A 25,988-nucleotide genomic window follows, 5' to 3' on the forward strand; every position below is an offset into this window, starting at 1 on the left:
CTGCCGCCACTTGGGCCTCGCCCAAAGTTCAGCTGCTGCGCTCCTAAGCTCTGCGGACACCAGAAACTCTGGTGCTAAGCGCCGCTTGAAAACCTGCTCGGCAGGAGAAGGGGGAAGGATGGGCAGGATGGGCTCAGCGGTGGAGGGTGCGGCAGGAGAACGCCGCCCCCCCCCCCCCGCCCTGAAAGAACAGACTTGTAAAGAGCAGTGGCGATCCTGGAATTTTCCCTATCTTGGGCTCAAAACCACTATTTACTCCATAAATGCTTGGAGGGCGGGGGGCGGTCTGCGATGGAGTGGTTGATCATGTGGGAGGTGTGTGCTTGCATGTGCGATGTGGGCGGGAGAGAGAGGACGTGTTTATATATGGGAGGCTTAAGTGAGAGCCGTTAAGAGGCAGGTGTGGGGGCAAAGCTGTGCCTTCTCAAATGTCATGTGTTTAAAGAGAAGAGTGCCCAGTGTGGGGAAGGCTGAGAATTTCCCTAAAATTAATATTGAGCCTGAGCCGCCACCCGCACTGTCCCAGCTGTTCCATAGAGGCCTCTTTTGAGCGACAATGGGCTGTGGGATTCAGGTGCAGTATGCTGGGCCCTTAGCTTGGAGCAGACCTGCCTAGACCAGGCCCCGTGCAGACCAGTGATGTGGAAGAGTGGAACTGAGGAGCCAGCACTAATGAAATGACGATGCGGGACCTCGAGCACATGTATTAAGCACCTGCTGTGTGCTGGCGCTGTAGTTTGCAGGGAACTGAGCAGGCCACAGTCCTTATCCACGAGACTGGTCGTCAGGCATGGTTCTCAAGCTGTGAGTGGAGACACTTTGGGGGTTGAACGAAGGACTCTGACAGGAGTTGTATATCAGATTTCCTGTGTATCAGATAGTCACATTACAGTTCTTAATAGTAGCAAAATTACGGTTATGAAGTAGCAATGAAATTTTGTGCTTGGATCACGACATTAGGACCCCAGCAGTAGGAAGGTTGAAAACCACTGCAGTTAAGTAAAGTACAGGGCGTGTTTATATCAATAAGCACCAAGGGATATAGATGCACACACCAGGAGTGCACCGGGAGGGATGCTCCTGGCTATTTTGCTGGGACAAAACAACACTCAACTGCAGTGACTCATGGCACTGGCGATGTTTCCTCTGCTGACACCCATCCTGGGTCATTTCTGCTCTGCCCCACACTCCTTGCTAAGGAACAAAGTTGACATGGTCACATGGCAGGGAGAGGCCCTGCATTGGCATCTGGGTGCTCTAGCCTCAGCGACACACATCATTTTACTAACTACTAGGGGGCTTACACGGCCTCACCCAGTCCTCAGCAGGAGTGGTGGTGATGACAGCCTGTGTACCCAGGAAGAGGCTGTGTGGCACACTGGTGCCTAGAGCTCTGGCTGCCAGTGTGGTGTGGTGCTTGTACCTTTGGCAAGGTTTGCCAGGAAAGTCCACAGAGATGTTCTGTGGGTCTAAGGACCCCACCAGGGAAGAGCAGGGAAGAGCTAAGTAGAAGGGACAGAAACAGACAAGAAAGGCAGGACAGGCCTGGGTGGGGAAACCGCCTGGGTATGAGGTTGGGCTTTTGGGAGCTCCGCAAATCAGCAGGACAGGCTATGGCCCTAGGGTCTTGGAGGGGCTATCAATGCCTGGGGCTGTTAGGCTAGCCCTGAATGCTTCATGGAGAGGTGGGGGCGGGGGTGGGGAAGGGAGGAAGGCAAGGACAGTGCTGGCCATGACAGGGCCAGGGAGGGAACATAAGGGGAGCTCAGACTCTAGTGACAGAGACAGTAGAAGATGAGGGGTGATTTGGTACAGCAAAGAAGCCTTGCAGCTGATAGGACTGTGGTGTTGGGGGTGGGGCTGGGGTTTAGGCGTCATTAGCCCCAGCAGAGACCATAAGTCTGCACTCAGGGGAGGCAGAGGCAGGCGGATCACTATGAGTTCGAGGCCAGCCTGGTCTACAAAGCAAGTCTAGGACATCCAAGGATACACAGAGAAGCCCTGACTCAAAAAAAAAAAAAAAAAAAAGAAGTCTGTGGTCATGCAAGGACGGCGTGAAATGTAGTTGGAGTGTGTACAGTCCAGAGTTAAAGGAAGTGTGCTGGCCTTTGCTCCACCCTCGCGCTCTCCAGCTGTGCTGCCTTCCCATATTCTGCCCTCTTCAAGCGTCTTGATCTTTTATGTGTGCTTCTCAGCAGAAGCAGCTGAGGATTCCAGCCTCTGGGAGTGGTGGCCCTGGAGTGCCTAGGGCTGGAAGAAAGTGGGGACAGCACTCCTGTCAACTGTCCCTGTGAGTGCTGAGGTCCCAGACTGGTGGGCCCAGGAGCAGTGGTATACAGCCCCTCTGTTGGGTCACAAGCCCAAGGCCCATGAGGACAACATGTGAGTGTGGGAGCTGAGGTCAGGGAGCTGGTCTGCCTGTGGAAGCTGTCTATACGCTGAGCTTTAGGCTTTTTAGGATCTGTTGAGAGTGACCTGGGCAGCCTGGGTCTGTCCGGACTGCAGGGTGAATAAGGAGGCACAACTGTTGTATCTCTCCACCCTTCCTCCCTTCACTCACTGGAAATTCATCTCTAACCCATCTTCAGGAAACCCCGACATCTCCCTCAGTTTGTTTCCGACCCCTGTGCATCCCTGGAACCCAGCCTGACCCTTGATTTTAAGGAGATTTTTGTCACTCATGGTATAAAGTCTCCTTCTGGGGCAGACACTGAGGTCTCTTCCTTTCTGTCACCTGCAGCGTAGGCTAAGACACGATGGACGCTTGTTGGCAGAGTGGGGGAAGGAAGAAGCAACACAAGAACTAGAAACCATCTAGTCCTGCCTCCTGCTTTTATATGCAGGGAATCTGAGGCCCAGAGGACTCAAAGCCTACCTATGTTTAATCAGAAGGTCAAGAGTCGAGGCTGGCCCCCTACTCCAGGGTTCTTCTGTGTCAGGTTCTAGGCTGTGCATCCCTGAGACCTGTCTGAGGGCCCAAGACAAGGGGATCTCAGTGGCAGACATGTTCAAGGACCCTGGACGACCCCAACTGAGGCTGGAGTGAGTGATGGGGGAAGCTTGGGGAGGCAAGGTTGGGAGGACAGGAGGTCTGTAGGCTCTTGGCCCTGTGGCCTCTCGGATGCTGGTGGTTAATGAGCTTCAGGAGGATGGTCCTGCCCCTGATGCAGCGCGCCTTCTCTCTGGGATGGATCCTGCCATTTCCCAAATGTCAATGTGGTTTGCCCAGAAAACTATCCTTGCCTGTAAGGGGCCTGCAAAGGTGAGTCAGAGGAATCCTGTGGTTGAGCAGCCCCAGGGAATTGGGCTGCCAATGAGGGGTCTCATGAAGTCCTCTCAGATTCTTTCTTCAAGGATAGTTACTGACTGATGAAATAAGGCTGCTAAGACACAAACTTGCATCAGCAGCCTTGGATGCAAGAGAGCCCCTGTGCATTCCCTGCCCACCACCCTCCCGCTCTGCGCCCCCACTATTTGCCACAGAGGAGAAGCCAGTCTCATTCAGAGGGGGCTGCAGCCCACCCAGGTGGGCTAGCATGGTCATTGGCATGTGAGGTGGTGGTGACAGGGGCAGGATTTTAGGTGGATAGCTGAGTTAGTTGACAGTGCACGCCCACTGGAGACAGTGGGCCTCTGAGCCATGGGTGTGGAGCCTGCAGAACTGGGAGGTCTGGGGAAAGAGTCAGACAGTTAAAGAGACATACATAGTAATGTATACACAGACATATAAAGAGATGCTCAGACCCACCGAGAGAGAAATGGACACCTAGATAAACAAAGAGACGGACACACATATAGATACACAAAGAAACACTGGCACAGATAGACACACATAAAGATACACAAAGAAACACTGGAACAGATAGACACACACACAAATACACAGATACAGACATGCACAAAGAAATACACAGACACACACACATAAATATATATAGACAAAGATACATAGAAAGAGACACATAAAAGTATACAGATATACATGTACAGTATAGATAAGTATACAGAATACTGATAGATAACAGATACACATGTAGACACACAATACATTGATAGGCCTACACAGACACAGATATACAGAGGGATATATGCAAAGACACAGAAATACACAGACTGAGACATAACAGACACAGAGATACATAAGCAAACACACAAGATACGCAGACACACACAGAGACGAGGACACAGAGACACAGAGACACAGAGACACATAGGTACACAGAGAGATACACCAGAGCTATGCAGGCAGATACAGAGCAATGCAGCCACAGGAGCAGCTATGCAGACACATAGGTGCACACAGAGATAAACATGGAGATGTTTATACAAATGTAGTTACGCACAGACAAACCCCAACACAAAATCAATCACACACACACACACACACACACACACACACACACACACACACACACACACATCACAGTCTTCGCACTCCTGCTCACGGGGCCTCCAGTGCCTGTCCTATGTGCTGCTGTGTGGGGAAACTGTATGCAGGGGCATGGGACGTGGGTAAGCCCTCGGTTTTCAACATATGAGTGGGTCACCGAACTCTTGTTATTTTGAATAAATTTTTAACTCGGGTTTTCTAAAACAAGGAAATTAATATTATCTACTCATAAGAAAGAACCGCTTCTCCATTTCTTTTCTTTTTCTTTTTGTTTTTGTTTTCTGAGACAGGGTTTCTCTGTGTAACCTTGACTATCCTGGACTCACTCGGTAGACCAGGCTGGCCTCGAACTCACAGCGATCCGCCTGCCTCTGCCTCCTGAGTGCTGGGATTAAAGGCGTGCGCCACCACGCCCGGCCACTTCTCCATTTCTAATGCTGATTCTTGTGTGTGTGTGTGTGTGTGTGTTCTTAAAAATACACAAGACAACATTTCCTTGCGGCAGTTGGTCATCCTTGGCTTGCCCTCACAGTAGGGAGGACTGCAGTGGTTCCCTGGGTCTGTGCGTGCAGCCGTCTGTCACCCCAGTTCTGCACTCATTGCTGGACTCACCCAGAAGGGATGTGCAGCTGCGTCACAGCTCTCCTGTATCTAGCAGAACCATCAGTGTCTTCCTCCGAGCCTATTAATGTATTGATTTATAAACTTTCCAGCCTTATTTGTCCCCTGTTCCTGGAATAAATCCTGCCAAGTCAGGCTCTGTTATGTTTTAAAATGTTACTGCGTTCATTTTGTTGATTTGTGCTGTTTCTTTGTCTATTTTCCACCTACATTTATAGGTGTTCCACACTTCCATTCTACAGATGTTGGGCACATCTGGAGTTCTTGTCTATGTTAGTCCATGGGATGAACAGGAAAGCTTTTCTATATGGCTGAATAGCTGAAGTTCTTTGTTTGTTTATTGCGGGGAGGCAGGGCCTCTCCACTTAGTCCCGGCTTCTCTGGATTTACTATTTAGACCAGGATGGCCTTGAACTCACAGAGGTCTGCCTGCCTCTGCTTCCAGAATGCAGGACTAAAGGTGCGCGCCACCATGTCTAGCTCTGAGTAGTTTAAGTATCATACAAAATTCTCTTATTCTCCAAGGCCTGAAATAATTCATTTTGGAGACTCTGAGCCAGGACTCAGTTGTATTTCCTGGTTGTGAGAGCCAGTTGGCTGTCAGCTTACTTCATGTGCATTGCACTTATTGGTCTATCCAAGTTCTAAACATGTTTATCTCTTCTGGGAATTTGTGTTTTCTAGAAAGACTCTAGGTCAAAGGCTTTCAGGTCATTTAAAGTTACACAGTGAAGTTTGTGAAAAACTCCCCCACTCCTTTGCCTCTCCCTCCATTGTGTATATAGTCTCTCCCCGCCCCCCCCCCCCCCCCCCCCCCGCGTCTCTCTCAGTGGAATCCACGACCTTGTACATGTTACAAAAGTTCCAGCCATTGAGCCATACTTCCACCCCAGTCCCGGGAAAGTTTCTTCATTTATTGTTGTTGTTTTGTTTTGAGACAGGGTTTCTCTGTGTAGCCTTGGGTGTCCTGGACTGGCTTTGTAGACCAGGCTGGCCTTGAATGCACAGCAATCCCCCTGCCTCTGCCTCCCAAGTACTAGGATTACAGGCGTGTGCTGCTGAGCCTGGCTTCGTTGTTTTGTGACCTGAGTTTCACTGTGTGGCCCAGGCTGACCTGGAACTAACGGCCCTCCTGCTTCAGTCTCCCAAGTGGTGGAGCTATAGATATGGATCACTGTGCCCCATTGCAAGATTTATCTTTTTAGTTGTATTTCATAGAGTTAGCTCTTGAATTAAAGTCGTTCTACTCCCTCCAATTAAATCTATTTATTTACCTTCTGGCAACTCCTTCCCTCTCTTTCCTTTGCCATCATTCTGGTTTATTTAGAGTTTCTGCGAGGGTTCCCCACTCTGCTTTGGTCTCTCGGGAGCTAGCCACTCCTCCCTGCTTTCGCCTTAGGCTGCCCCATCCTTCCCAAAGGTCCTTTAGTTGTTGGCTAGGTGACGGGGTCCCTGATCATGGTGGTCCCACTCACAGGCCTTAAACACCGACAGCATCACCTGTGAGCTGTAAGTCCTAGGATAATGGCATCAGCCCTTTGGGACATTTGTAGTTTTTCCTACAAACAGGATGTAATAATGTGAGTTGTTCTAGAGGACAGAGGTGACAGTGCCACTGGCCCTGGGCTCCCAGGGCCTGGACACACAGGAGTGCTGCTGTGTTGGCAGCATGGGGAGACTTAGACATGTGTTTTGTTGTGTTTCAGGGTCTGTAGCCACTGGATAAGGGCCCAGCAGAGATGTGGGTGCCCCTCTACCACTCCTCCCACTCATGGACACACAGAACGCTCCCTGTTTCAAGGCATATGGGTCTTAGGGATGCATCTCTGGACCTCTGCCAAGATGAAAATCCAAGCAAGTGGAATGATTTGTTTTTAAACATACAGGGGGGAAAAACTTTTCTCAGTCTAATTAGGTGTCACTTAAAATTAAAAGGACCCCCTGTTCCTTTTTCTATATTCAGCATTCATAGGCGGCCATGGGGGGCGGGGCTGACAGCTCTCAGAATTGCCTACGCCAACCCCGCCCCGCCCCACCATCCACCCTTCTGGCCTAGCCTCTTTAGGGCCCTCATCTCAGACCCAGCCAGCTTGTTGTCTCTCTCTTATGCCATGATCCTTGTGCAGGGCTGTGGCCTGGACCAAGCTGGCAGGAGTGTGCGCAGGCGTCTTCCTGTGGGATCCAGGCAAGAGTCCTGGTCACCGCACTAGGCTCTGACCACCAGCTGGAGCATCCAATTCCATATTCTTCAGAGGACAGCATTTAGAAAAGAGTAACCAATGACAGTAGCTTCCACATAATTTCTCCTCCTTCTTTCTAGCCCCCTGGGAACACTGCTAGAAAGAGAGCAGCCAGTAGCTAAGACGCTCTGTTTGCCTGTTGTCCATGTCCGTGGCTAATTTGGCTCCAGAAATCCAAGATCAGGAAGCCAAAATGCATGCAAGGGAGGCCGTTAGTTCCTACAGAGTCAGCTTAAGAGGAGATGAGGTCATAGGCCAAGAGCTGTGACTGCCCAAGCCCTGGGCCAGTGGGAGGCAAGCTTGCAGCTGCATTGCCTACTGGGAAAGGCCAAGGGTTCTCTGATAGCCCACCTGCTCCCACCCCACGCCTCTTAGACCTCGATAATGGGGCAGTTATTGGTGGACAATGACATTCTGTCCCCTGAGCAGCCACCAGAAGAAGCCGATGGACAAAAAGAACAAGTGGGGGAGTGGAAAGGGAGGAGAAATCTCAGACGTAGCAGAATCTGCAGTTAGGAGTGCGGAGATGGCAAGATTCCTCCGGTAATTCATAGGAAATACAGTAATAGAAGAGATTTCAGAAGAAGAAGAAGAAGAAAACAAAACAAAACAAAAAATGAACCACGTGCCTGTAACAAAGCTTTAATTATCAGTGTTGCACTCAGGCCCTGCCTTTGTGGTGAAGCCACCAAAGGAGGGGCTGCGGCTGGCACTCTGGTTCCCATGGCAGCCGTCTCCTTGTGGGAACCCAGCCTGATACCCTATGCCAGGCTCTGGCCTGTTCTAAGAGCACAGGAAGGCAAATGTGACCTTTTTTTTTTTTTTTTTTTTTAATGTAATGACATTTATTTATTTTTGCATGCATGTGTGGGGCACATGTGTCATGGAACACACATGTGGAGGTCGGACACTAAGCAAAAGCCAGTTCTCTATTTCCAGTATATGAGTCCCGGTGACTTAAACTCATGTCTTTGGGCTTGGCACAAGTGCTGTTACGTGTGGAGCCATCTCACCAGCCCCAGACGTGACCTTCCTTTATGGCACTGTGAATTTGACTTCTTGAAATTTGATATGTGGAAGCCAACATCTGGCCCATTGCCATCGCCACCCCTCCCCCACCACCCCTCCCCCACCACCCCTCCCCTGCCATCCCTCCCCCACCAATCCTCCCCTCCCCCCCCGCCCCAGCTATCTTATGTCCACTGGGCTTGGAGCTCCCATAGCCCAGTCACTGGATTAGGGGCCAGCTTTGTCTTTCCAAGAACTTCCTTGCTGTAGAGACCACAGGAGGTCAATGGGAGGAGAGGGTGACAACTTGAAGGGTCTATGAGCAGAGAAAGGGGCATGTTATTTCTATACCCCTAATATGGACAGGACTCAGTGGTCACCCTAGGCCACTGTCACTCTGAGCCCTCATGCCTGAGACAGGGCTGTATAACAGGTCAAGCAAGGGATCCACCTGCTAGAAATCAGAGGCAGCCTTTGTTTTCTCCATTTGCACTACGGGCCAATTGGTCGCCTTACACACAGGATGTTAACGGGCCCAGAGGCATGGCCAGGGAAAGGCTGACTATCAGCTCGCTGTCTGTGTAGGACAGCAGCCGTATCTGTGTCCTGCTCTTGTCAAAGCAACCAGGTGCAGCCTGAGCCTCAGAGCTCCACTTTACAGTCACATGTTGCGGGGCGGAGGCGGGGGGCTGGTGGTGCTAACCCTTGGCAGAATGCTATGGTTGCCTTCTGGCCAGCTCAGGCCTGGGTATGCTTGCAGCCAGACCTTGCCCATCTGCTGTGTGTGGCTCCAACAGACAGCATCAGTAAGAGCTCAAGAGACGGGGTGGAGAGCACTTAACAGCTCTTTCAAGGGACCTGGGTTCAGTTCTCAGCACCAACATGATGGTTCGCAACTGCCTGTAGCTCCAGTTTCTGGGGATCCATCTAATATCCTTGAGTGACCTTCATGGTCACACAGGTGGTACACATAGATGCATACATGCAGGCAAAACAATCACACACGTAAAAAGCAAAAGCAAAACAAACAAACAAAAACAAAACAAAACAAAACAACAAAAAAGAAAGAAATCAAAAAATAAAAAAAGTTTAAGGGAGATGTTTTAGTTCAAAGTTAGGGACCCTGACCTGGGGGTTAGAGCTTAGAGGAAGAAAGACAGTCTCCAGAGGAAACTGAGGCAGGGAGTCTGTTGGGCTGCACAGAGCCTGGGGTAAAGACTCTCAGGCAATAGCTTATGGGTAGATTGTGTCATGGGCAGTACCCTGAGACACCGAGTCATGTGTTTATCACTCATAACTTGAGCCAGGCTCCCCAAGTGCCACCTGCTTCAAGTAGAGGTGGAAACTTCAGCCCATGGGAAATGAGGACCTGCATATCAAAGGTCAGGGGGCGGGGGGATTGATGATAACGTTGTGGTTAGCACAGGATAGGAGGGGATAGCCTGTGCCCTACATGGATGCCTTGTTTTCCCTCAACAGATTCCCCAACTCCTATCCTGCACACATGCCGGGCGGGGGGCGGTTGTGGTGGTGGTGGCTCCCTCTGTCAGATTCCCACTGCCCCTTGATGCATATGTACCTCAGATCATGGTGGAATGACCTATCTGTGACCAGTGCCTCCTTTCCCTAAGTTTTTCTGGTCAGTGAACCCAGTCAGGGAACAGCAGATGACAAAGAGGGTAAGATGAGATGATGGGGAGGTCCCTGCCTCCGCCCTGACCCGAGGGAACTCTGGTTGGAGAGGGGTTGTGAGATTCATTTCTGCTCCCTGTTAGCAGGAAGGCGCAGACCGTAAAGGTCAGCAGAAGGAATGTCCCTAGCGAGTGCCCGGTAGTTTCCAAACCAGGAGATGCTTGGCTCTTGGGCCTCTTCCCTTCAAGGATGAGCAGCGGAGCCTGTAGGGGAGGTGTGCCCTTGTCTCCCGCAACACTGCAAGCTGTTTATTCTTTGTACTTCCCCAGTGCCCTCTCACACCCCTAGTGTAATTCAGAACCGCTGTGTTCTAGGGAGGGGTGTCCCTGCCAACAACCCGATGACAGCCTTCTGGGAAGTGTGACAGAGTCCCAAAGCCTCTGATGTCAATTCTCTGGCCCACTGAAGGCTTACAGAAATGTTTGTACTGGCACCAGGAAGCTGGCTGTGTATACACTGAGCGGTGAGCATTCATTAATGAGCAAGGAGTAAATGCTCTGGCACCTCAGCCCAGTGGTTTCTGGGAAGTGAGATTAGGAGCCATTTTGTAGGGCCCCTGGCAAAGCTGGGCTCATGCATCTTCTACCTGAGTCCATGCAGCCAGCACAGCCTTGGCTGTGGCCTCTGATCTGCCCTTTCTGTTTTGTGCCCTTCATGGTAGGGGCACAGGGCTGGGCCCCAGCTCCATCCTGAAGCACCCCTCCGCCCCCCGTACCGCCCCCGCCCAGCCAGCAGAGGAGAGACATGCAGGATGTGTAATTTTCAGTTGCTAATTGTGATGTCCTGCAGCTTGCTGAGCTAAAAATAGTCTCCGTTTCTGTTGAGTAGGTTAAAAAATAGAAGCCTGGCGCTGCCTCAGAAAAGCAGACCCTCTCCCCAAACTGGCAGAGGCGGGGAGCCCGCTGAAGCCTCCCCTCCACCTTCTGGCCTAATCTTGGGTATTTATGCAAAATGCACCCTCAGGGTTGGTTTGTTTTGTCCTAGTTTTTTCCCAGAAGTCCTGGTCCCTTTGCATGGGGCCCAGGGACAACCCTCTGGGAGCCTCGGAGCCCTTGAAACCATGTGTAGAATGCTGTGGGAGTCCATCTGGGCAGAGGGTCAGCCTCCCTTTTAGCCTTCCTCCATGCTCTTGAGGGTTGTGTTTCCACTGAGACATGTAGAGGAGATGTTGGAGGCCTGTGAAGGAAGGCAGGCCTGGGCTTACCTGCACATCACCACCAACCTGAGCACCTGAATGCATGGCCTGGGGGACAGGGCTTGGTGTCCCTACCCGACAAAGGAACATTCTTCTGTGCTACAGGAAAGCCATGCTTACAAGAGTCAAGTTCCGTTGATGCCTAGCTCATGGCTTTCTCTGGTTTCTAATATTAGACATTTAAACGTTGACAAGGTCAGTTGAAAGCTACTTTTACATTTCTTAGAAGTTTCTAGAACCACAGACTCTTGAATCTGGGACGGGCCCTGGAATTCTGAGTGTGCTTGGCCATTCTGCCCCAGACAGTTCTTTTCTTCAGCGTTGTAAAGAAGCTGCCAGAGTCTTGCTTCCCGGCTCTGTGGGACTGTCCTCTCTGTATGTTGTTGTCCCATCTCTGTTGGGATGCGGCTGGCTGTTGTAAAGCCAGCCTGCTAGCCAGTTGCCTCTCTGGGGCTGGCAACCAAAGATCTTCCTTTAGTGTCTCTGGGATGAGGAGTGAGCTTTATAAAGCCACTTCGGGTCAGGTGTACCAGGAAGGCAAATCCTGTTCACCCCTGCCTCCTAGAGAGAGTTGGTGTTACAGTAGGCAGCTGGGCCTCAGAAGTCTGTCAGTTGGAGCAGGCTGCCCTGCTCCCATCACCCCCCAACACCTCCTGAAGGATAATGCTCCTGTCCCAGCTGATAACCATTTAGAGCCTCGCCCTGCTCTCCCCACTCCCCTGCCTTGCAGTCTGGAGCCTCCAAGGCTTCAAGTTAGAGGTTGATGGGCAAAAGTGAGGTTGTGTTTCCTGAGTTTATGCCCAAAGCGTGCGTACAGTCACAGGTGAGGCGCGGGCTCTGGGACGGGAGTGACGGAAGCAGCTGGCTCGTGGGCAGTGCAGTGACTTGACACTGCTCTGCCATCTACCCCTTCCCTGGGTCCAACGAGGCTGATGGTTGGCAGCAAGGGGCTGAGTGTTTAATGAGACCACTGGAAGCCAAACACACCTGGGCCCTCCCACTCCACCTACCTCTTGTCCTCCGTGGGCATCTTCAGTCCAGGAAGCAGGAGAAGCCAACCAGAGCAGGAAAGGACAGAACAATGGCCCAGGTTCGGACAAGTACAACACGAGTGGACATGAAGACGCCACCACACACAGCATGTAGAGTGAGGTCAGGCAGTACCTGGGTCTGGATTTTCCAGTCTCCGTTGCCACAGCTGTCCTCACTTCCAGGACTCCCGGAGTCCATCTAGAGTCTGTAGGCAGAGGGCGCTATTCTCCAAGCACTGCCTCCGCCTGTGGATGCAATGTGACTTGTTGCCTCAAGCTGCCATGCCTCCCTACCACCGTGGGATGTACCCTCCGACTGTGAGTGGAAATAAGCCCTTTCTCATTTCAGTCGCTTTGGTCAGGTGTCTTATCACAGGGACAGGAGGAGTAGTTGAGCCACCACAGTGACCAGGGCAAGCTTTCTCTGTGCCACTTGGTGAATAGAGTGGCACTAAAATCTCTGCAGTGCCTGGAGGAGGGGACCTTCTTCATGATCAGTGGCCAAATCTTGCTGACCCCTCTTTTCCTTTCCCAGGGTACCTCGCAGCTGTAGGCAACCTGCTAACTAGTTCTCTCAACTCTGTCAGATCCAAAGAGTCTCCCGGCCCTGGCTGCCTGCCACTGCTCTTGTGTGGTGCTGGGGCAGAGCTCCAAGCGCACACCTGCTGGAAGCATCTCCACATCAGGGACCATTATCATGTCCCCACTGCAGCCTGCCTGGCTCACATCTCAATGTGGTTGTTCTGAGCTCGAAGCCATCCTCCTGTGTCCCCCCCCCCCCCCCCGCACCACCACCACCACGTTTCCCACAGTCAGGTGCCTATGCTATAGTCTATGGTTGTGGTCCTGAGGCTTACAAAGATGGAGTGATGGCTCCTATCAACTGCTGGAGGGAAGCTAGCTCTTGGTTAGGTGTGGGGCTCCTGCCCCCTCCCTCCTGATAGTTTGGAGCATGTTCTGGATGTTGGGGGTGGGGTAGGGGGCAACAGAATCAAAACAATGACTGCTATCCTCCCGGCCCAGATTGGTCCCCCCCCCCCCCCCCCCGAGATCAAACTGAAGTGGACTCCTGTGTGTGAGTACTTCAGTGGGGAGTGTGGTGCCCGGGGAACAGCAGGCAGAGTGCATAGTTACGGGAATGTGTTTGCACACCACACACTGTGTTTGGCAGAGCCCTGTGAGGTGCTTGACTAACCAGACTGAGAGTGTGTGTGTGTGGGAGTTTCTCACTGGTTTCTGTGTCCCATAGATGGACATTTGCACACAAGGTGTAAAAGTTCCCAGGTGTTGCCCGTAGCAGCCCCAGACTCTGGTGTGTGCATATCCAGGCTGGGCCTGCTTGTCTCATGGCTCAGCAAGAGCTTTGGCGTGTGCTGATGGCTCTGCGGTCTTAGGTCAGAGGACATGGTCAGAATCAGGGACAGCCACTGGACAAGTTGGCAGGGTGCATCACAGGTCACATGGCCGTATCTGGTACTGCTCCAGGAATGCGCACATCCTGGTTTTCATCTTCTTACTTAGACCTCGCTTGGCCCTACAGGGAGGAGGGATAAGAAACCCAGCTGGTTACAGCCGAGGGGACAGGCATAGAGAAGACTAGAGGCTTTATCACAAATGCAGAGATATCCATGCTCCAAAGGAATCCACATTCCCAAGCTCTCTCCCATATCCTGAACCTAGGTAGGGCCTGCAGTCATGAGAGAAGACTTAAGGAAGTGGGGGGCCGGATGGTCATAAGTTGCACGTAGATGTGACGTGAGGACGTCCCTAGGCATTGATGCTGGGCCCGGGATGGGCAGCAAGCATGAGTCTGGCAGCAGGACCCTGTGAGCCACTTCATGATCGGGAAGGAGCAGGAAAGTTCTGGGCGGGCACTGTGGCTGATCCTCCAGGGAAGGATAAGGCTGTGCTGAGGTACAGTGATGGGAGAGCCGCCAGGAGGCAACAGGGTGGCGGCAGGAAGCTTCTGGACCTGCTCACTTTGCCTGTCTCACCTTTGGCCAGTTGGCCAGCCTGCAGCTCATCCATTTCAGTGGCTAGCACAGAGCATCCTGGGCTCGCCTCTGCCGGACAGCCTTCCACGCCCACCCCCACCCTGAAGCTCTCTCCGACTCTGAAGCCAGTGGGTATAGTCGGCTCACCCAACTTCAATTCCTTTCATGCCAGGAGAACTCTGCCCACACAGGGAGGCTACCTTCTTCAGTGGTGGCTCCACAGAGCCAGGTGAACCCAGGTGTGGAAACAAGTCTCTGTCTCCCCTCTGGGCAGGAGAGACCCTTTCACTAGACTTGCAGCCTGGATCCTTGGACCTGCCCTCACACCACCTGGCTTGACGTGGAAACTGAGAAGCGTTTCAAGGGCTGTCTGCAAGGAGGCAGTGAGTCACTTGTTCTGTCTGGCTGCGAGGAGCACTACGGAGTTGAGTTGATTGGGTCTGTAATTAGAAGGTGCTTGTTTTCTTGCTTGAGTGGAGGAGAAGGGGTGAGGAATGGTAAAGCCAGCTAGGTAGAGCCTTTTTGCCCTGTGCGTTTAGGGACTGCAGCATGGCCCAGGCTAACTTCTTTTGGACTAGGGGCAGAGACAAAGGTGGGCCTCAGAAGCCAGCCCACTCTGTCCTAGAGTCCCTCTGGCCTGTGGAGCTTCCGGGGTCCTCTGCAATGGTTTCCACCTCACAGGGGGTCAAGGTGCAGCCAGGAGCCTTGTGTGTGTACTTCCTGATACAGCTTTGTACCTGGCAGTCCTCAGAAGATGCCACTGCCAAGCTTGCCCCCAGATGGTGTAAGAGCCAAGCAAGATGGCTTTGAAAAGTCCCCGTGCTGTCCCCACAGTGGTGGAAATCTTGTTTAGCTGGCACAAGGCATTAAAGGCTGGGATGTACAGGGAGTGAATGCCCTGGCCTTCTGTTTGCCTGAACAAGAGTCACCCGTGTGTCTTGATCAGGGACTGAGTCAGCCCGAGGGCCAGGCCTGGGACAAGATCTTGCACTTTAACAAGACCGGCTGCTCTTACTGCTAAAGGGGACCACATTTGACATTATAGAGAACCCATGTAAGGTGAGCTCCCTGTGCCATTGGCATGCATGTGGCATGCAACTGACATCAATCAGCGGCACCTGTGGTACAGGTGATGGGGCCCTAGTGTAGACATCTCACAAGGGACGCCTTGGCTTCCTAGCAGTCTCAGACGTGTGCTTTGTCTGCCCTGAGGCTCCCAGACCCTGAGGATCCCAACTCAAGCCTGACTCCTCCCTGCCTTTACTGCTATCTGTCTCTGCATCCCGGTCTCCTTCACTCGTCTGTGGGACTCATGACCTGACTTGACTTCAGGGCAAGCATCCAGGGCAGAATGGAATGACAGTACACAGAATAAATGGGATGAGTTGATGCCACCTCTTACTGTCATTTACAAAGCCGAGTGTTAGCCTTTGCTATGTGTTCCCTCAAAGAGATTCCTGCTCACTTCAGATTCCCAGGGCAGGGTATCTCAGGGAACTGCTCCTGCCCCAAGGACTCCTGCTGGTCCCCCAGACTTCTCTCCTTGGAGGCAGCAAGCCTGTCCCTTCTACAACAGCAGAATGACAGTATATTAAGACCTAGACAGCCTCCCCCTGGCTCTGGTTCTCTCAGCATGGTTAAACTTAGCAACCCCACCTGAGGGTCTCTACAGGGGCCGTGTGAGTCAGTGGGAAGTTAGGGCATGCCTCATCTTCACCCTTCCCTTCAACAACCCCTTCTGTCCCGAGCCCCTGCTGCCTCTGGAGAGGCAAAACTCCAGTGGTGTGGGCTACGGAGGTGCTATTGGCCAAGGCTACCACCTGCCAGCCACCTTTGAACATTCAGAACTGTGTGAGGTTGAGGTCCACCCGAGCCTTTGTGAGTCTCTGAGGCCAGCAGGGCCACTGCAGCATTGTTTGACTGTACAGATGGTCACTGAGTACCACGCTGGGCCTGTGGAAGGACACAAAAGTCAGGGCACAGCCTCTTCTGGCCTCGTGGGTTGATGGGAGAAGAGGGAAGGGATGCTTCATGGAGATGGAGCACTCACGCTGTGCTGGGAGATCTTAAGATTTTTTTCTCTGCCTTCCGCCTCAGCTGGCCTCAGTTTCGTGATCTGAAAAGTGAAGGCTTTTCTTGAGTCAGGGGTCCACAGAATCAACTCGGAGATCCCTTGGTAAACACGTTGGGGCACAATATCAAGCTTGCCCCTGTGTTTCTAATGGAGCAGAGCCAGGCTGGGCCTGAAGAGAATGTGCGCCTAACATGGGTGAGGTGCCCCAGCTATGGGGCTTCTGGCTATCTGAACTTTAAGGGGAGCGTTATGATGAGGACTCCTCTCCCCTTGTCCTGGGGCTTTGTGTGACTTCCTGTACTCATGGCAAAAGATTTTTTTCCCCAAGAATTCCAAGGAAACCTCAAGTTTTCCTGTCAGGTTAGTTAGAGTCACTGCCTACTGCTTACTGCCTCTTGGGATAGGTCATTGCTGTACAATATTGTGTGTGTATGGCGGGGTGGGGGGGTCCTCTGTAAAGACAGTGGTTTCATGGATGTCAAGTTATCATAGTTTCTATATGTTTGGCATTGTGGAGAAACTGAGTCAAGTGTGGCTGTGCACTGTTGGCGCTGAGCCTGTGTTTGGGCTATGCAGGGGTCACAGCACCAGGGCAAGTGTGGAGTCATTTTTACTGCTCTCTGAACAGGCTCCCGCTCAGCATGGAGGTCTTCTGTGAGACAGATGCTCCAAATTCCGCAGGTGCTGCCTGCAGCTTCCATCATGTCAGGATGGTCTGACTCCTCTATCTGCCCTCAGCTGCAGGTGCCCTGAGTCCACCTGCCCCAGGGATGAGAGAGGAGAGGCTAGCTCTATGGATAGTGCCATCTAGTGGACATGGGAGGATATGTTTTCAGGATCAGGCACCTCATGGGTAAATGCTTCACTGCTCTGATCCCTACTCAGCTGATGTCTTAATTACTCGTCTATTGCTATAATAAGACACCAAGACCAAAGCGACATGTAGAAGAAACTGTTTGGGGCTTGCAGTTTCAGAGGGTGTATCCATGACCATCATGGTAGGGAGCATGGAAGCAGGCGGGCAGGCTTGGTGCTGGGGCAGTAGCTGAGAGCTCACACCTTGAGACTCAACCACAAGGCAAAGAAAGACAATTGGGATTGGTGTGGGCTTTGGAAACCTCCATTGACACACCTCCTCTAATAGGGCCACACCCCCTATGGGGGGGGGAAGGGGTTGAGAGGGCATTTTCATTCAAACCCCCCACAGCTGGGCAGTGGAGAGACTGAAGTTCACGGGGCTTCTGATTGGCCACTGTCTCAGCAGAGACTTAAGCCATGTGTGAGGTAGAGATCCTCTAAGACAGGCCGTCCACAGTAGGCAGTCCCAGGATGCAGCAGCCCCACGGGGGTGCCGCCCTGTCTGCCTCAACACCTGATTCCACATGTCCAAAAGCCAGTTACAGATGTTTCCCCAGACCCTGCCTGCTGCTCTGTATTGTGCTGGTAAGTGGCTCAGGCCTGTCAGTTCTTGGCAGTATGCAAGGTCAGTTCCACTTCCCTCCTCTTCTGCTGCTACTTGGCCTGACAAGCCCTCCCAAGTGTTCCAGAAAAACCAGATAATCATCTTTCAAAAGCCTCTTCTTTAGCTCTGCTGCTCAGAGCAGACTCTCAGCTCTCACAGCAGCGGCAGCAACAGCGGCACATTATACCCTGGTCCTACAGCATGCACTGATTAGGCCCCATCCTCCGACTGCTGTCCCTGCTCATCCGTTAACTCCACATGCATGAGCCTCAGGGAGTTGGCATCTGATGCCCTGAAGGGTGTTCCTTGGCTCTGCTCAGGAGTTGCATAGCTAATGACCAGCCGTCAAACCACATCCATCATTCACACTTTATCACTCAGGCTGTCTTGACCACAGGCTACCTGTAGTTTTTTTCTCTCCTCCTGGGTATAACCCCAGGCGGTCGGTGATTAGGACACAAAGAACCTACACTGAGTCAGGGTCCCTGGACTGAGACCTAGCGTGCAAGGAACAGGTGTTAAGAACATTCTCATCAGAGCTGCAGCACCCAGGGGACCACCAAGCTACCCAAGCACTTCTCCTTGGGGCTTCTAGTTAGCCTTGCATGTACATAGACTGCAGGCAGCCTAGGACATCTGTTGTTTTTAAACAAAATCCCAAATGTTCAATTTCACCAATAAAGACTCAGGAGCCAGATGCTGGGATGAAAGCCTACTAGCTCAGAGAGGCAGAGAAAGCACCCAGCTGACCTTCCTACCCAGCTCATGTCCCAGAGGAGAAAAATGCCACTTTCCCAACACTGTCTCCAAAAAACCTCTCAAACTCAGTGTTCCTCCCTTCTACTTCCTGTGCGTCTTCCTATCCACCCTCCCAACTTCCTCTTACTCTGTTTTTTTTCCTATGTTCACTTCCTGCCAATTGGTTGCTTGTACCACCTCTTGACCCATGGCTGACTTTATTTAATCCTCTTTATAATATTCAAGCAGAGAGCTCTTGGATTAAAGGTGTGTGCTAGAACTGAGCCACAGAATTAGAAACAGCCCCCCCTCCAGGAAACAACACAATCTTGGATTTCACAATGTGATCAAATATCCTGCAACACATATCTCATGTCCTTTTCTTCTTTCCCAGGAAGCTATGCCCCAGACATCTGTGGTCTTCTCCGGCATCCTTGGGCCCAACTGTAACAGACAGGTGCAGCCCAGCATGGGGGAAAGAGGAGGTGGGGCCAGCAGTGGCTCCAGGGACCTCATTTTCCAAGATGGACGCCTCACTTCTGGGTCCTTGGAGGCCTTGATGGAGCACCTCGTCCCAACGGTGGACTACTATCCTGATGTGAGTGGCTGGGACCTGGGGAGGCTGGATCAGCAAGTGACAGGGAGGGGTAACCTGGGCTCCAAGCAAGGCTGCTTCTGGGAGGGGAGGAAGACTCAGATGGGGCTGAAGAGTTGAGCAGGGCAGCAGGGACAATATTGCCTCCTGGGCCTTCATCACTTTCTACTCTGCACATGAACACCTTGTCTAGGGGAAGCTGACCTGACTTCCCTGCCGCCCTCAAGCAGGTGAAGATAAGGGGAGGGCACATAGGAAGTGGAGATATATAAAGGGCTCATGTCTGGAGGAAGAAGAGTTTGAAGGGTAAGGCCAGCATGGGGGTCCTGTGACCTGGTAGCTCAGACTACTTCCTAGGCATCATCCCTGAGCTGAGAAGCACAAATTCCAAAGGAAGAAGACCCACCCCTTCTCTGAGGTGTGTGGATGCCACAGCCCTTTCTCTGTTCAACAGTCCAAAGTTTTCCTCCTCACCTCATCGGGCATCGGGCATTCTGGGAACAGAGAAGACAATATCTCGTCATGTTTGTCTTTCCTTTCACCTTTGATGGGTACCATCACTTAGCATGAGTAGCTCAGCAAGCCAGTCCCAGCCAAGCAGCCCCTGTCCATCGCTGTCCATCCTGGGGGCAATGTCAGGCGCTTGGCCCTCAGATACAGGGTAGGTGGGATTGCTGCTCTCTCTAGCTATCCCTTCCCTTCCCTTTCCTTTTATTCCCATGCCTTTCTTTTCTTTTCCTTTTTTGTCATTTGAGATAAGGTCTCATTATGCGAGTCTGGCTATCCGGGAACTCACCATGTAGTTTGGGCTGGCCTCAAATTCACAGAGATGCACCTGCCTCTGCCTCTAGAGTGCTGGGATTAAAGGTGTGCACCACTATGCCTGGGTATTGTTTGTTTGTTTGGTGTACATGGGTATTTTATTTGTATGTGTGTCTGGAACCTCTGAGACTGGAGTTAGAGACAGTTGTGAGTTATAGGAATTGGGTCCTCTGGAAGAGGAACCAGTGCTGTTAACCGCTGAGCCATCTCTCCAGCCCCTCTAGCTGTCTTTCTTTCTTTCTTTTCTCTTTTTTCAAAACAGGATTTCTCTGTGTAACCTTGGCTGTCCTGCATTCGCTTTGTAAACCAGGCTACTGCCCTCAAACTCACAGTGATCCACCTTCCTTTGCCTCCCAAGAGCTGGGTCTAAAGGCATGCATCACCACGCCAGGCTGTCTAGCTGCCTCTTAAGGGCAGTGTTTGGGCTAATGTTGGGGGTTGGTCTGGTGCTATATATTCAATTGTTAATTACTGGCCCCAAGATCTGTCTATACCCCAGATGGCCAGGTGAAAGTCTATATTCTGAATTAAGAGTATAGATTACCCTCGATGATGCTGTCCTCTGACAACTCCATATAGTAGCCTTAAATGCTTGGGACAAGGTTGAACAACAAGGACAGACAGAATCGTTTACAAAGATAACCCAAGGTTCAAATGAACAATGTCAGATCCAAATGCTAGAGGAACTCTATTGGATCTCTAGCTTTTGAGATTGCTAATGCTGAATGCAAAAGCTGTTAGACCCCTGAGGGCAAGGTCCACACCTCTTCATGAATGGATCAAAACTACTGTAGACACAGAAACAAATGCTCATGATTCAGTTATAGTTGGACGAACAGCTACAGGAGGCATCAAAACACAAAATGCCCATTGCTATGGCTGTGAAAACTCAAGCCATTCCCTAAAGCACTGTGAGAAAACAGTTGCTAGGGAATTTTTTTCTGTAATAGGAATAATTCAGGGAAAAGATTTCCTATGAAATGTAGATGATGTGGAAGGAACTGCCATGTGGCTCATGGATGTAGGTCATCCAAATTAAGGCAATTCCTTAATTTCTGAAAGCTGACTAAGGAGTTTCGCTCAAGGCCCAACAAAAACAACATGAGCCATTTATTTCCTGCCCCCCCAAAAAGGATTATTCTAAATGGCAACTAGAAAATTCAAGGCCTGATAGGACAAACAGGGCTACTGAAAACTTAGAAAAACCATTTAACGGAGGTAAAGATGCTCCTAGGGATAAAACAAGAGATGATAAATATACAAAGACAAACAAATAATCAAAAACCCCACAGCTATTTTGGCAAACTACTATAAAGGATAAGAGGCCAAAGTTAAAATTAAAGTTAGATGGCATTGAGGTGGAAGGATTAGTGGATACTGGGGCAGATGTAAGAATAATTTCCCAAGATTCCTGGCATCCATTTTGGCCACTTCAAAAGGCTTCTAAACAGCTCCTAGGGATTGGGACATTGTCTCAGGTAAAATAAAGTTTAAATTGGATTAAATAGGACCAGAAGGTCCAATAGAAGGTTAAAGCCATATGTGGCAGACATAGTCATGACATACCGGGAAGAGATCTATTGCAACAATGGGAAACACAGATTAACATTCCTTCAGCTTTAGAGACAGGCTGTAAGGAGGAGATGTCTCTAATAAATTAAAAGATGTTATTGAACACAGTTACTGACTTTCCAAGCTGTGCACAGGCAGGTCATGTGGGGTAGCCAGCACATGCCCAGGAGCAGCTTGCTCTGAGGACTGGCCTGATGGAGCAGAAGCAGCCCAGCTGGGACACGTGCAAGCCTTTTCGGGGATTTTGAGTGGGAAGCTTCCCACATAGGAATGATCCAGGCAAGTGACAGGGGAGGTGTGGCCGGGGGTAGAGTCAAGTAGCTTAGGAGGTTGATATCTGCCCAGTGCTAGTGTTTTAAGTAACAAGTTTCTGTGTCTATTACTTATAAGACAGCGGATTAAGGACTAACTGCTGCTGTATTAATGATCAACTCTAATTAATGTTAATAGGACAATTGATTTCATTTACATATGCCTTAATACTTATATGCATCGATATTGAAAGCCAGCTTAGCTTTTCCACCTGTAAGGCCACCCCTGCCCTCCCTGGGCTCTGAGACAGGAAGCCTTCCCTGTCCTTCCTTCTTTCTGTCCGTCTCGTAAGCCCTGTCAGGGACGAGATAGGACTGCTGCTGCTGGCGATGCAGAGTGGTTGCTGAGAGACTGAGATAGAGCTGGGAGGAGGAACCCTGGGTCCGGAAGAAACCCATGGCAGGGCCACGTTCCCTCAACCCTGACTATGACCGTGTGCCAAATCGAGGGAAGTTCCCATATGAGCTGTCACAGAGGACCTGAGCCTGCCGCCATCCACTTAGTTCTCAGAAGGCTGTGCCCTGGGACGCCCCCTACAGGTTCCTCAGAGGGTAGCAGGTCAGGAAGCAGAGTGGGGAGTCCAGCAGTGCACTGGCTCCTCTCAGAGTTCCTGATCTCCCCTGCCCCCAAACTCTGCACATGCCGAGCATACATGTACCATGAAAACACACAAAAGACCCCCCCTCCTTGCACATGGCTAGGAGCCCATGCTGTGGCCCTAACATGCTTCTCCTTACATGTCTGGGCCGTCTGCTTGTCAGATGGGCCTTGAGTGTCTCACCTGCTGGTTGAGATGCCTGAACACTCATCCTGTACAGCTGGGACAGGTCACAGGATGCTCTCAGGGTCAAAGGTACATCCAGTGTGCCAGGGAGAGCCTTGCGTGCCCCAATGGCATGAACATGTCCTGCTTCGGGTTGCATGCACTCCTTGCTGACTCAGTCCAGCTCGCTTTGGGATGGGGCAAGTGAGTTCCTGTCCTATGGGCTTGGAGTTGGGGGGGGGGCCTAGAGACCTAGGCAGCCCAGTTTACAGCAGCCGAATAGAGGGACACCAGGGTCCAAGGGGGTTAGAGTCCCCCAGAGGACCCCAACCTGTAGTATCACCTGTTTGCAGGAAGGAGCCTGTAAAAACTGACCCATAGGAAGCACATGAGAACCATTGGTGACTTTGTCACCTAAGGCTTTCAGTTTGGCTTGGACCAGGCATCATGAACCTGGCAACAGGGCTATTATGGTGTGAGACAGAGGGTCCTGGAGAATTCCAGGCGGGCTGTGCCTCCCAGGTTTGCAGGCCTAGCAGTGAAAGGAAACAAGGCCGTGCAAGATAAAGGAAAGTGTGGGTGATGGCCTGGGAGAAGCCAGGCCAAATACAACCGACTGTGTCTGTGGAAGCATTCTGACCCGTCATTCACCCCTCCCCTTCCTCTAGAGGACATACATCTTCACGTTTCTCCTGAGTTCCCGGGTCTTCATGCCCCCTCACGACCTTCTGGCTCGAGTAGGACAGATCTGCCTGGAGCAGAGGCAACAGCTAGAGGCTGGGCCTGAGAAGGTAAGCCACCGAAGGGTTGGTGGCCCTTTGGCTCTGAGGTAGGAGGGGGGCAGTGAATAGAGAAAGTGGGCAGGGCACTGTATGGCTCAGCCTACAGGCCCAGTGTGGGCTGGGCTGCTCTGTCCTGCTACACAACCCCTGCACCTCCCCCCCCCCCTGCAGGAGTGGTCCCTCAGGCCTAGCAGTGTAACACTGGAGTTCAACTGCTGGGACTGACAATTGGGGCAGTGTGTGCACCTCCTGGTGCAGGGGCCCACAGACAACTAGCCTTCTGGTCAGTGTCCAGATTCCCTGAAAGGAAGTAATACTGCAAAAGCGTCAAACCAGTCTTGGTCACCGCTGCCTCCCTGGGAGTCAGGTGGCCGCGTCCTCAGGCTGGCACTTGTTCACGTAAGAATGTAGGGCTGTGTGTCCCTTCTGGACTGAGACATTTGGTCAGGAAGCCACAAGCACTCTGACGCTCTGTAGGTCAGGTGAATGAGCCACTTCAAGGTCTGGTTCGAAAGAAAGAGGGAGGGGTTTGTTGCACAGGCACTGGCAGGTCTGCCAGTCAGAGTGTAGCCTGATCCACACTCTGGTTCAGCCCTCTCTCGCTGGAGGTTTATGGAGGGAGCCCATGGACATCCTATACATCTGATCAGTCTTGTCAGAGTTGCCGGCCAGGTAGTGCAGCCTGCAGCACCTGCTTGTCCCGGTGTCCATGACAAGTGGCCGGCTAGGCTGAGCCGGGCAAGGCCTCATGAGCCTAAAGGTTGAGTGTGAGGAGGGTTAGCTCTCATAGCAGTAGCGGTCTGGAAGTCAATACTATGGCTTGCTTTGGGCAGCGGTGACAATGGAAAAGAGATCAGGGCCTGGGAGTAGTCATGGCGGGGCCAGAGGGGCATTGGCCTGTGTGGGCACAGTTGAAAGTCCTGAGTTCTCCAGTGCCATCCCTGCGCCAGGGGCTAGACAGGTATTTTGAGCAGGATAAACAGCCTCGAGCAGCATGCCAGCGCCCACCCCCAGCTCTGTGCTGAGTGCGAGGTTCCGCTTCCTCCTTGGGGCTGCACCCCCCGCCCAGTGCTTGCCCCAAACTTGCCTTTGGCAGTGAGGGGCAGAGCGGTTTGCATCTAATATTCTTCTTCTTGGTTGTGTGTTTTTATGGGTGAGATGTTTAACCATGGCGAATAGAACTACTTTTCTGTCGTGGTGGTGGTGCTTTTCTTTTCTTTTCTTTTTTTTTTTTAAGTGAACTTAAGTGAAAAAGCCCACGTCAGGGAAGTAAGGAGACAAATGAGAACCACACAGTCTAGTGTAGCTACAGCAGGACCTCTCGTGACCACGGGGGCTGCATGCCCAGCACAAACCCTGGGGAGGGTAATGTTTGTCATTGTCACCTTATGGCCCCCTCTGACTTGGGGGGTCTTGCATATCCCCCCACTGCCCCAGGCCAAGCTAAAGTCCTTCTCTACCAAGATTGTGCAACTGTTGAAGGAGTGGACGGAGGCCTTCCCTTATGACTTCCAGGATGAAAAGGCCATGGCTGAGCTGAAGGCCATCGCACACCGTGTCACTCGGTGTGATGAGGTGAGGTCCTCCCTTGGTCCTTGGCCAGGTTGCTTGGGTGGTTTTGGTGGTGCGTGGGGGTGGGTAGAGGGCAGTTTCTGCGGGAAGATCCTCATATAAGGGGTCCCTTTCGTTGAGACCTCCCTGAGGGTAGCACACACAGGCGATAGCGTAGCGGGCCAGCAGTGGGCTAGATGGGCCCGTGCTATTACACAGTTGCCATGACTCCATCCTCACCGTTAGCACCCTCGAGCCTGAGTAGGATCTTTCTGCCTGCTCTTCTGGCTCCCAGACTTGTCTTGACCTTGGCTGAGACAGAAGCTGAGGACCTGTGTGGCCTCTCCTCAGGATGGAGAACCCTGTGCTTAGCAGTTCCTGTTTGCTAGGTAGCACGTTGTCATCAAGGGCTCAAAGGTATATTCAGGATTGGATAGGAGGGTGGGAGCTGAAGGTCAGATATAGCACTAGTTGGGATGGGGGCTCTCTGTGGTGGAGGTGGCGGCCATGCTGCCACTCCACTCCAGCATCCGGATGCAGCCTTAACCCCACAGGAGAACGGCACAGTGAAGAAGGCCATTGCCCAAATGATACAAAGCTTGCTGCTGTCCCTGGCTGCCCGGAGTCAGCTCCAGGAGCTTCGGGAGAAGCTCCGGTCACCTGTTGTGGACAAAGGGCCTGTCCTTAAGGCCAAGCCACCGGCCGCCCAGAAAGACATCCTGGGTGTGTGCAGTGACCCCCTGGTGTTGGCCCAGCAGCTGACTCACATCGAACTGGTCAGTGCCGCTGCATACTCTCATGCTGTGGGGTACAGTCGGGCCACACTTGGTAGTGCTTAGCCACTGGGTGCTGCAAGCATAGCTCCCTGCCGGTCAGTCTGTAATGCGATTAGGAAGCCCGCCTTGCTTGCTCTTGCCATGACTGACATAGGTTGGTTGTTAATCCAACAGGGCAATGGGTATCTCTGTGTCTGGTGTTGGATCTGGAAAAGTGTAGCATCTCTGAAGGAGTGGCGGGGGTGGGGGGATGGTAGCACTGGCCTGTGGTGGCCCCAGGGTACAGGAAAGGCCTGGGAGGAGATTTCTGCCCTGGACAGGTTCTTTCTGCCCCTGTAGTCCCCACCACTTCCCCTTGAGGCTCTGACCC

At 52.0% G+C, this 25,988-nt stretch overlaps 1 protein-coding gene across 3 annotated transcripts in view; it reads left to right on the forward strand.

Annotated features, from left to right (window-relative positions):
* Rasgef1a (RasGEF domain family member 1A) overlaps positions 1-25,988 on the forward strand; it is an 86,955-nt gene that overhangs the window by 56,114 nt on the left and 4,853 nt on the right. For all 3 annotated transcript variants that reach the window (XM_051155173.1, XM_051155171.1, XM_051155172.1), the window contains exons 2-5: positions 18,840-19,043; positions 23,178-23,300; positions 24,729-24,866; positions 25,397-25,618. In XM_051155173.1, coding sequence (XP_051011130.1) covers positions 18,846-19,043; positions 23,178-23,300; positions 24,729-24,866; positions 25,397-25,618 — 681 coding nt within the window. In that variant the 5' untranslated portion in view covers positions 18,840-18,845. The remainder of the gene's footprint in view (positions 1-18,839; positions 19,044-23,177; positions 23,301-24,728; positions 24,867-25,396; positions 25,619-25,988) is intronic.

The sequence above is a fragment of the Acomys russatus genome, chromosome 13 (assembly GCF_903995435.1).
Source record: "Acomys russatus chromosome 13, mAcoRus1.1, whole genome shotgun sequence".
Classification (NCBI taxonomy): Eukaryota; Metazoa; Chordata; class Mammalia; order Rodentia; family Muridae; genus Acomys; species Acomys russatus.